General features: G+C 37.4%; 1 protein-coding gene across 6 annotated transcripts in view; it reads right to left on the bottom strand.

The window, feature by feature from the left end:
• The window catches only part of ppip5k1b (diphosphoinositol pentakisphosphate kinase 1b), a 38,140-nt gene extending 26,290 nt beyond the window's left edge, over positions 1–11,850 (bottom strand). For 4 of the 6 annotated variants that reach the window (XM_084397367.1, XM_084397370.1, XM_084397368.1 and 1 more), the window contains exons 1-15: positions 11,710–11,850; positions 7,020–7,399; positions 6,723–6,915; positions 5,407–5,497; positions 5,232–5,317; positions 4,970–5,124; positions 4,801–4,902; positions 4,567–4,728; positions 4,346–4,467; positions 3,438–3,539; positions 3,209–3,295; positions 2,751–2,826; positions 2,218–2,327; positions 264–349; positions 60–185 (exon numbers count right to left, since the gene is read on the bottom strand). In XM_084397367.1, coding sequence (XP_084253493.1) covers positions 60–185; positions 264–349; positions 2,218–2,327; positions 2,751–2,826; positions 3,209–3,295; positions 3,438–3,539; positions 4,346–4,467; positions 4,567–4,728; positions 4,801–4,902; positions 4,970–5,124; positions 5,232–5,317; positions 5,407–5,497; positions 6,723–6,915; positions 7,020–7,166 — 1,645 coding nt within the window. In that variant the 5' untranslated portion in view covers positions 7,167–7,399; positions 11,710–11,850. Of the gene's footprint in view, positions 1–59; positions 186–263; positions 350–2,217; positions 2,328–2,750; positions 2,827–3,208; positions 3,296–3,437; positions 3,540–4,345; positions 4,468–4,566; positions 4,729–4,800; positions 4,903–4,969; positions 5,125–5,225; positions 5,318–5,406; positions 5,498–6,722; positions 6,916–7,019; positions 7,400–11,709 lie in introns of all 6 variants that reach the window. The other 2 variants (XM_084397371.1, XM_084397366.1) reach the window with 2 other exon arrangements.
• Positions 11,851–12,050: the final 200 nt, after the last annotated feature.

Below are 12,050 nucleotides of genomic sequence, written 5' to 3'. Positions count from 1 at the left end.
TGTATTTGTATCCTGTTTATTAGTAAAGCTTTCCGGCTGATGCAGGGGTAGTGTTATACCTTGTCCTCCAGGGTACATGCAGCGGAAGGCTCGTCCCAGCTCCTCAGCCTGAACTCTACCTGCTGGGGTCAGCTCACCACCCCACTTCAACACCAGCAGTAGAGATGGACCCTCCTTCAGAGAGTCTGCCATAGGTTCAGAGGTCAAACGTTATGCAACAGCAAGGTGACATATATTAAAACGCATGTATTAAACACACTCACCTTCCTCCTCACTGGATGCTTTGGGCTGTCCATTTGGCAGGTAAGTCAGCTGCACCTTCCTGTTGATGCCAGAGAAATGGCCATACCTGAAAGACAATACATGGGGCAGGGGGACATGAACATACCAGCCCCTCTTTATAAGCATTCTCCCACTGAACAACACAGACAGCACACATCAGACATAGCACTGGGCTCAAACTGCTAGCAGGTGCTCTGTGCCCCCATGTTTCTGGAAACATGTATCAGAGTGACCTTCCCAAGCTGGCAGGGGTTAATCTGTGCCATACCAGGGCTGTCTCTACAGGAATGACAGGCTTTGGGAGGAATAAAACGTGGCTTCTGCAACAGTGCCACGTTTTTTAAGTTACACAATACAGCAGAGAGTGGAGAATTCTGGATGGTTGGTCTCTAGTCTACAATTTAATTATATATTGTTTTTCAATATACTACTGTTCAAAAGTTTGGGGGCCGTAAGAAAGAAATTACATTAAAAGAAATTAATATTTTTATCCAGAAAGAATACATTGAAATGATCAAATGTGCCCATACAGTTGTCTGGATATAGGCGATATTCTCAATGTTTCGATTTTTTTGCAACCTCAGATTCAAGATTTTCAAATAGTTGTCTCTCGGCCAAATATTGTCCTATCCTAACAAACCATACATCAATGGAAAGCTTATTTATTCAACTCTCAGATGATGTATAAATCTCAATTTCAGAAAATTGACCCTTGTGACTGGTTTTGTGATCCAGGGTCACATATGATACAACTTGGTCTAAACCTGGTCTAAAGGTGTTCTTTTTAATCTCATTTGGCCAGAAACCAACTCTGGAGTGAATTTGCCACCATTTGCTCCACTGCATTACATTTAATCATACCAAAGCAAAGCACTTCCCCAAGCACCTGTTTCCTAGTTAATCTATGACCCTGAACAACCGATAATGTGTTGATTAGGTCCCTCATTTGAGTTCAGTGAGAGGAGGAAGGAGGAAGTGAGGGATCGTCAGGGATTAGAAACACTTTCAAAATGGCATGCAGATGCCACACAGAATTGCAAAGGAGATTCATCTCCAAGGTACTGTCAATTTTTGGAGCCCTCATTAAAGTGTCAGTAATTTGGACAAGATCTCAGGTTAATGAGGGTTAGGATCCACTTTGCCTGATTCTAAAGAGACAGGGGATATGAGGGTGCGCACTGATTATCATTCAGACTGGATTCCCTATGGAGAGACCGGCCAGGACACAAAGAGGGACACAGAGAGAGGAGAAGAGAGAGAAAAGGAATGAAGTTAAGAAACTCATCCATATGAGGACAACTAAGGAAGCAAATGAGTCAAGGTCACACTACAGTCAGTTACATACAGTCAGCTGTTCATGAAATATCAAATTATTTTCCTGACATAAGAATCCACGAAGCTCAAGACTAAAAGACAGAATAGCAATGCAAGTTTAACAACGGAATTAAGTCTGACTAGGTTTGCACGTAATCATATTCTATTCAAAAGATCTCTGCAAAGCAAATTCATTTAAACTTCTTCACTTGTTACCAGCCCCTACTTTATATAACATTTTTTCATTCAAAAGTAAACAATTCTTCCTTTCATTCTTTTCTATTTGACCTAAACTAATAAAACCGCGTTTAAATATGCAAACATTTGTGCAGATTCTGCATGGAAACTGATGTAAATGTACTGTACTGATGACTAATTTCTATAGTGAAGCTAATCAAGAATACAATATTTGTTTGGAAATTATTACATTTTTGGCCAGACCTTGTGCAAGAGAAGTGGGAATCTTCAGAGGAGTAAATAGAAGACAGAAGGAATCCAACATGTTTTAGAAATGGATCGAGAGGAGATGATGTTGTGTGTACAGTAGCTTTCCACCATCTCACAAAGTTGGAAACGGAGGGTTGGGTAAATCAGTATTATACTTTTTAACAGTTTACTCACATCTCCAGAACCGTCTTCAGCTGTTCTAGTTTGGATTTCTTCTCCTCGATTTCACAATCATTATGTAGGACCAGTTCTGCCAACAGCTGACGAGCAATATCCAGCACTTCCTGTAAAACATCACAGCTGAAAAATTTTAAAATCAAAGTTTTAAAATCGTTACGTCCCAGACGGCTGAGTTCTGGATGTATTACAGTTTCTTAATGGATTGTTATGATAGGATCAAACAGGCCTAGATCTAAATCAAATGACCACATGGTAAATTTTCACACAAAACCCAACAGCAGATGCACATGTGCATGACACCCGAATGAGTCTCATGGCTGCAGCATTCCAGACATAACAACACTACATCTCTCTTAAAAAAAAGCCAGCTCAATCCTGTTTGACTCAGTGGTGCAAATTTCAGGCCTTAAATAAATCATAAAGCTGCAGGCAAGCCTGTTTTGAAACAAACATTGTGTAAAATTGCTTGCACTTGTCATAGAAATAAATTAAATGTATAGATCACTTGCACTTCAAAACAGACCCACCTGGAGCTGTTTTGGTTTCTTCAGCTTGAGTTTTCCGGACTTATAGCCACCGTATTTTTCGAACAATTCAAAAAACCTAAGAGAAATGGGAACGGTCATAACCAGAAAATTAAATTCTTCAATCATAGATATATCTTTGGTCCATTCACAACAAGGACGATAACTATGATAACAATATATATATATATATTTTTTTTTTTTTTTATGATAAAAAACATTGAGCCAATCAGAATCCATCATGCTTTAAAGAGCTTGAGTATTTAAAGTGGCAGACGACAAAAGAGAATATAATAAATATTATAATAAACAGAACGTTACTGTGCGTTGGTGTGGATGCTAATATAGTTATCGTTATAATTATAGTTATTTGTGTGAACAGGCCTTTAAGCACTCAGAACAAGAGTGAAAACTGTATTTAATTGTGGTGTGAAAGCAGCCTATCAGAATCTGTCACTTACAAGGCGTTCCTGACCTCCATCTTCATCTTCTGTTTGGGCGTACGGTCACCATGACGAATTACAGCAATAACACAACGAAGCTCCATCCTTCACACAAGAGATGACATATCCCATTTTAAAAGCAATGGCACTCATAGTAAGCGTATAATTCTACCTAATTGGTTTTAATAATCCAGACTCCACAAACGGGAAAGAGAAATATATCCTTAGGACAAGAGTGGCAACCCACATGGTTCCTGAGGTAGTCGGGACAATAGGGATGTCCTCTGCTTCCATGGGGATGGACCAGGGAATGTGAAACTGAGGAGCCAGCTCTCGCATCACCATGTTCCTGAAGGAAATGCATCAAATATGAGCTAAAAATAACCTGAAATTATCTTGTAAGATAGGAATGAGTACATCTCAGCTGAACAATGACACTATTCCTTTCTTTAGAGCTGCTTATAGCTGAATTAACCTTATTGCACTATTATTAAACTAGACTGAATTTAGTTCATAACTGAATTAATTAATAAATAAACTAAATTGAGCTGCATAATGACACTATTGTCTTCTTTAGAGCTGCTTAAAGGGATAGTTCACCCAAAAATGAAAATTCTGTCATCATTTACTCACCCTCAAGTTGTTCCAAACCTATATACATTTCTTTGTTCTACTGAACATAACAGATATTTTGAAGAATGTTGTGAACTATCCTTTAAACAGCTGAAACGTGTTCGTTTCATAACTGAAGAACTTTTCAACATTAATACTGTTATTTTCTTGTTACCGTGAAGCTGCTTTGAAACAATCAGTACTGTATAAAGCGCTATATACATAAAGTATAAAGCTGGCCTTAACTTCCAGCCTGCCAAGTATTTAGCTGGTTTAGATATGAGCTGAGCTCAGCTGAAAAGTACCCCAAATCCAGTCAACAGACCAGCCTTACCATGCTGGGAGACCAGCAAACAAGTTTAGACTGGTTTAAGATGCCTTTTAAATTCAAAGCTTAGTTCAGAAAAAGAAATGTTTGTCTGATGATCATGTGTTGACTTTCAAAGAAAAGGTGAATTTTTTTAATATTATGCGGTTACATAGTTGGAAAATTTGATTTTCGAGTTACCACAGACAAGAAGGCAGCAACAGCGCTTCACCTACCCCAGAACTTTGGCACAATCATCATAGTACTTCATGGAGTTCTTTACAAAGCTGAAGCCATTAACGTCACAAACAAAAGAGTGGCCATTTGCTCGGAGGAGGTCAAAACCACACACTGTTTGCTGGGTTGGAAAGACGTTATGAAACAAAAAACTCATTCATTATCATTCTTAACCTTTAGCTACTGACAAAACACTGTGCTTTTCTATTGCGAGGCTTACCTTAAACGCAAGACACACTTTTCTGGCCACGAGCTTCTCCATTGCGGTTAGCATCACAGGATAGCGGATCTCCTTCCCCTCACTGTCTCTCTCTACTTTCCCATCCAGAGCAGGAGACTTACGGGCCTCGGCGTGAGCGTAATCAGGCCCTACTGTGTAAACCTACAACATCCATCAGGAATAAACAAACTATCCAGCCACCACATGATGTTTAGACATGAGAAACTTAGGTACCTTAACATCTGTGCCATCTGTCGGCATGAACTCCTCGTAGATGTAAGATCCAGTCTTACGAACGGTACTTTCAGGAGAATACACACTGCTCCGACTGCCAATCTACAGAAGACGGTATGAGCTCCAGACCAAACAAATCTAAAGTTATTAAAAGTTAGCAGTTGTTTACCTTTCTAAAGAGACGCTGGCTGCCCCCACCGGCCGAGGTTGGGTAATAGATGTAGACATTGTGGTCCTCTGCGGAGACAGGCTTCTCCACAAAAGGTTTATGAAACACTTCCCCGTTCACTTCCACATGGTCCTCGCTCTCCACCAGGTTACACTCTGATGTTGCAAAGTCAAAATGACAGCATATGGGTTTGGAACATGACAATGAATATATTAAGGTGATGTATATATATAAAATGATGAAAAAGGTAAATAACCTTTACCCTCTGGCCTGTCGGGGTCCCTGTTCAACACTGCATAGCGTGGAAGGTCAATGCCTTCTTCCTGTAGAATCCTGTAAACTTCCCTCCTAAAGCCATGAGCATATAGTTATGTCTCAGTCAACTCTCCAAACGGGGTTTGCTTGTCAAGATTATTTCAGAGGAAGATTTACCACACCTGTCTTGAATGAAATACTGCATGTTGAGGTCGTTGATAAGGAGGGGGTTTCTTAGTTTGGCATAACCCACTGCTTTGTCAAGGGGAAATCCTTCAGGATGAGAAAAACAAAATTGGTATTTTAATCTATGGCAAGAGCTCTTTTCAGTCACTGCATTCTTTTCCTCCTGGTTATTTTCTTTTTTCCTTTGTATTCCACTGCGCATTTGTGGTCTGCTCTCCCGATTTAATTTATGATATATCCCATTAATAATTCGGACCTCTTGTTTTTATCCCCAAATCCTCACGTCTCTTTCCAGGTTTGTTTCCTGTTGCCAACTATTTTCAATGGAAAGTAGCTAAACGCCTGTTCAAAAAGTCGCTGGATAAAGTCATACGCAAATTAGCATATCCATGACGTCATCACACGTTGCATTTGCTTGCTTCTTTGCGCTCACATTATGTATTTTAATACAGCCAAATTCCAAATAAAACTTTTCATCTATTTATTTATCAGTTTCTGTTGTCAGACAATAGGACGAATATGAATTTGTGACTGAAACACCATTAAGACTACGTTAACCAGCAGTCACTTCCAAGCTGCTGCTCTGCAGTAAAATCTTAATTTATAATCGAGACGCTGTCTGACAAAATAACAGTTGCTGTAATTTCGGCTATATTTACACATAAGATTATCACTCAGGTTAGAAGCAACACAATTTTATTCTTTCTAGAATATCAGTATTCTCACGCCAACATAATAACGGTTTTCTATTTGAATATATTTTACTCCTGTGATGGCAAAGCTGAATTTTCAGCATCATCACATGATCTTTCAGAAATCATTCTAATATGTTGATTAAGAAATTTTTATTATTATAAATGTTAAAAACTTTGTGGAAAATGTTAGGCATTTTTGCAGGATTCTTTGATGAACAAAGTTTGAACAACAGCATTTATTTGAAACAGAACTCTTTTTTATTCATTAAAAATGTGTTTACTTTGTGTCAATGTAATGCATCCTTGAAGAATAAAAGTATTAATTTCAAAAAAAAAAAAAAAAAAAAAAAATCTTACTGACCCCAAACTTTTCAAACTAAATTATACAGTTAACAGTTGCGCCATAATTTCACTTCCCTCATTTGACACACAAACCAATTTTAAAAGCCAGGGCTCAAAGAGTTTCCAATTGGTAAAAGTGACTTCATGATGTACTAATCTAATAAATACAATCATTGTGACATGTTTAGAAGGCAGCATTAATAATACAAGACAATATGGCACATCAAGACTTCAAGAGAGTAAAAGTGCAAGTGAAACTGTGTGATGTCAGATACCTTTGGAATGGAAGGAAATGAGGCAGTCACACAACGGCCACTTCTCCACCGGTTCATTGAGTATAACCTCCTCTGAAAAAATGACCACGGTGATGTACTCAAATTTACAGAGCCTCTCCATAATCTCAGTCATTGGTTTGGAATTTGATTTCTTCATCATGGAGCAGATCCCCACCACGATCTGACGCTCTGCCTAATAAAAGAAGACATCACATGATCATCACAATTCAACAATGCTTATATCCATGAAAAGATCCCATGAATAGGAATATCATTGATCCCTGGGCAATTCCGTACCTGATCCTCCTCCTCATCCTCTCCGTAAGGCCCTGAGATGTTCCTCATGTCTTTGTCATCCAGTTCTCTGCTTTCACCACCCTCACTTCCAATCAGGAACTGGGGGAGTCCGATGTTGGACATCCCCTGTCCGCTTGACTTTGACATTTCTGTCGAGTCTCTGTCAAACAGTCAAATTCCCAGCACACCATCTTGTGCTGAAGCTCAGTGGTGGAAACATTAGATGAGGTGTGTAATTCAGTTGGATGAGGCTCCAGAAGTGTCTTCAATGATGGTGTGTTTAATCCTTACAGATTTGGTGTCATCCTTCCAAAACCAGGAATATTTTGAATTTATGCGAATTTATTAATTTCTCTCACAAAATATCTTCCTGCTCCTACCTGCAATAAAGTAAGATCCAACACACAATATAAGTTCATATATTTATGCACAACTGTTCAAAAATTTAGAGTCAGTAAGATTGTTTTTGAAATAAATAATTTGAATACTTAAAGTTAAAAGTTACAAAAGATCAATTTCAAATAAATTCTGTTCTTTTGAACATTCTATTTTACTTTCTATTCTATTCATTTACAATATACAACAAATGTTAAATTATACAACGGGTATATGCAGAAATGTAATGCTGAAAAATTACTATTCTTTATTATTTCATGTTAACTATTGCATTAACTATGTTATGTTAACATATGTAACCTTTACCACATTTTCTTGAATATGTATTCATTTTGCAGATGTTTTATCTAAAATGACATTGAAAGAGTGAATAAAACAATGAACTGGTTTCACAGACAAGGCTTAGATTAAGGCCTTGAGACATTTAAGTAGATTTTATTTTAAAAACATTACTGGTGTGCATCTTGAGACAAAACAAGTTGCTTTCAGTTAAGACTGATTAAACATGCATTTTAGACTGGAACTAGCTTAAGCCTTGTCTGTGAAACCGGCCATAGATGTTTTAATTTTTAGGACAAAATGCGAGTGAAAACTTGCCACAAGAATTCTAGGAAGTCAGTGCATTGCTACGTGTCTTGTCCCTAGTGCATATGGAATAAAAAAAAGTAATGTTTGGCTTAGCAAGTGCCACTAATAATGCTAATAAAAATTCTTAAGTAGTTAAACTAAACAAGTCTTACAGTTACACCTAGCCTACAATTTCCAAAGCGATGCCACGCTTCCCAGTATGCTGACTGCAAGGAAAAGAATGCACTGTTGGATATATGCTGTTTCATATCATATTTCCCTACCATGCTGATACACGCCATGCTAGCTATCCCTCTAAACAAACAGTGCGCTGTAGTTCAATCCAAACTATCCATGGGCTAGTTTTACACAATGTACAACCTCCCATCAAGCCATCCAGATATGAATTTAATGTGTTCCTCTGTCATATTTTGCGCTTTTTAAGAATACTACAAACTTCAAATACCAAACACCTTGCATGTGACTTAGGGCCCAATAATAGCCACAGGCCCCTGGCAGAGGTGAATCTGGGGGAGGGGTGAGACTTGGATCAAATGCTGAGGCCTGTGGCTTCCAAAGATAACTCATCACGCTGTGGACGTGTTGACAGGGAACATTAAGTTGAGAGGAAGCAGTCTACAGCGACCCAGGGTCAAGAAAAACACACACAGAGATAAATAAACTCATAAATAGATGTTACTATCACTTACAGCTAAAGCAACAAAGGAACAAGAGTCCACAATATAGATATAGGCCTAAGCCTTTTGAAAAAAATGTGAACACCTTAACGGACACAATGTTGATCAGAAACCAAAACGAGATAATAATAAATGCTTGCAAAAACACCCTTAGATAATGTAAAATGCATTTGAAATTTCTCCCTTCTTCTGTTGTGCAATCTAGATTTCGTGTTATGCAAACATGTCAAAGGAAGTAAGTGTTTAAGAGCATGTTGAACACCACATACTATGTAAATGTCTACTATGTTTATTCATTTTTCATCCTTAAGTGAACAGATTTCATCATGTTTACATCTCTACGGCCTTTGAAAGTATTTCTGGAATTGCAAAAAATGCTTCTGAACACACCCCTATCTGCTATTGGTCAGACAATCAGATAGCTCCGCCCCAAACACGTGTCATTGGTTGAGTTTATGTTACTGTGTCGGGCTGGCATTTACTGCCTCTCTCGTTGTTCAAAACCTGCATGCATTTCTTTATAAAAAATTAAGATATTTTGGAAAAAAAAAATTGTTCATACAAGTAGATTATTGTGACCAAAATGATCACAGAAGAAAAAGACAAACAGGATTGGAACGAAATAACCATGATGACTAAATGGCGACAGAATTTTCATTTTGGGGTGAACTGTGACTGTCTCTTTAAGGCAACTGTTGTTTCCAAAATAGGAGTAACTCAGTCAAAGCCACTGGAAGGCAAGCCTGCAACCTTCAGCCAAAAAAGCATAACAGCTAAAGTTAACGCTCCGGATTTTCCTTTGTGAGGAAATAGCTTATCATTTAGGCTAATGAATCAACAGCCTGTTCGCTAATCTTCAACATGTTTTACACTAAGCAATCCTTTCGTTGGGAACTAATATTACCTTGATAAAAATTTTATTTTATGAGAGAAGGCAAAGTAGGGCATGAAGCGACAGGTAGAACTCATTTACAGCATTACCACCAGCAAATGTGTAATAGTATTTAATAATAGGCATTATGTAATATTAAGTGATATTGCATTATATTGTCTAAAGAAAATAAACAATATCGATGTTTTCTTTCTTTGTATTTTTGGGTTTTACCAATTATAAAAAGACTATGACTGCCATGCACTATGATGCTGATATAATGCATTTTAATAAAAAAAAAGAGAAAATGAATAATTTATTAATAAATATTGTATTCTATTGCATTTGAATGAAAAAATAAATAAAATAATAACGTGTTCTCTCTATGGTTTCCAGATTTCAAGAAATAAATTAGACTTGAATTGTAATGATGTATGACTGCTGCATAAGCCTAATAATGATAATGTTTTTTTAATGAATAAAGTTAAAAAATATATAAAGATTTTAATAAATAAATGTATTCTTTCTATAGCTTACTAGCGAAACAACACCAAATATAGAAAATGTATTCACAAGACGAACGCAAAACTCTGAACGCTAGCCATTATATGATAGGCTGAGGTGCCTCAGGTCATCCAAATGAGCCATTACGCTTTTTCCAATGGTAAGAGCCACAGACCCTCTCATTTCCAAATAAAAAGACAATTTCTGACTCAGTGCCAATTTCCGTCTTACGTCACAGGAAACAAATCAGAGGCCAGAACATTTTAAGATGCCAATGTGATCCTATGATGATGCATCTAGCAGTCCAGTAGACACTTGCAGAGAGAGCCAATGACCTTTGAGATCATATCCTATAAATTGCTTTTATTATGACTGGATATAATGGTTATTTCTGTCATAAATGATGTATCATTAAGATATAGAAGATAAAAGCAGCACTGCAAAACCCTTGCAATTGTATACCAATGACTGAACGTGACTATATGATTTATTCATCTAAATATAACCAAGTCATTTTCTTGGAGGAAAGATTTTTTTTAATTTAAAGTTATGAATATTTTGGTTTGCATTTTTGTTGACAAATATAACAAATGTTAAAGACTTTAGCAGACCCCAAACAGCATTTATTTATTTTTTTTACATTTTGAAAAATGCAATTTATCTATTTACTTAAAGTTATGAATGTTTGCATTTGTTCTTGATGCAAATGAAGTGCAACAATGTGCATGTATTAAAGTGAATGCTTTACTGGAATTATTAATAATTGCGCAACTTATTAATAATGTAATAAAAATTGAGAAACAAGCTAATTTGCTTGGAGTTGCAGAAATGAAGAGTGCTAAATTGCCCAACTGGTCCAAAATGGTATATAATTAACTAGCAAGTTAACCATTACCAGTCTATGGTAAGAATCCTTGCTATCCTATAATGCTACTAGAAAAAAATGAAAGAAAAAAAATTAAACATGCTGGGGGTAGGATCAACTTTGATAATATCCTATATCCCACAGAAGACAGGAAGCCATTCTCATTTTTGGATGAACTATCCATTTAAGTGTTTCTTTGCCCATTAACTGAGATTTGTTACCATTTACAGGACACTTTTCAGTTTCCCAGGCATGCAACTGGCACATACAGTAGCCTACTAATCTCACAAATTGAACAACCACAATAAATAAGCATGCCATGCAAAAGCACAGCATGATCAACATAGTGTGGAGACTGAGATCTGCAGCTGTCACACTGATGGCTGCATTTTAACACTGCCAGTTAAAAGTAGTCACAAGAGGCCAGGGAACTCGGAGCCCGAATGCCATGTTGTGATGGACCAATGAGGAAAAGAAGTCGCCTCATAACTGACAGCTCTTATGCATCTATTTCTGTGCAATAAAACATAATGACGAGTAAAACGACGAGATATAAGACAAAAGTGAGTTATGCACACTGAATTAGTGATTATATAAGGCAAACAGAATTATGAACACAACATCCTCCTCTCATCGCATCGAATGAAAAGTCGAACAAGTGTTGCAGCGCTCCATCACTCAACCGACTTCATATAAACTCAAGCAGCAGAATATGTCTACAAACATAAACTTTAGTAACAATAAACATAAACGACTGCAGCGTAATGGTCTATACTGAAGGATACTCACTTGCTTGCTTGTAAGAGTAACTCGGTCGCGGTCAGTGTTTGACTTCCTCGTCTGCTGTCAATGTGAAACTAGCTTCGCAGCGTGAATTTACCTTCAGAAAACATTTGACAGAAAAGCGCCGTCTTTCGTGCTCCGGGACACGGACACTTCACACGGATGACTGCCTCCTACAGGACGGGCGAAACAACAGCCTTTGTTTAACCCCTATCCTTTAACCCTGTAAGGCCTGACATAGGAAATAATACCAAAAAAAGTATGACCTACTAATCAGACATGTAGTAGTTTGTGGTTTTTCAGCAAAGTTTTGATCATGTTGATAATTTAGAGGCCTTTTTATGTTT

Source organism: Rutilus rutilus (genome assembly GCF_951802725.1).
Source record: "Rutilus rutilus genome assembly, chromosome: 23".
Classification (NCBI taxonomy): Eukaryota; Metazoa; Chordata; class Actinopteri; order Cypriniformes; family Leuciscidae; genus Rutilus; species Rutilus rutilus.
The sequence above is the reverse complement of the archived record's forward strand: the minus strand, read 5'-3'. Positions and strand labels throughout refer to the sequence as shown.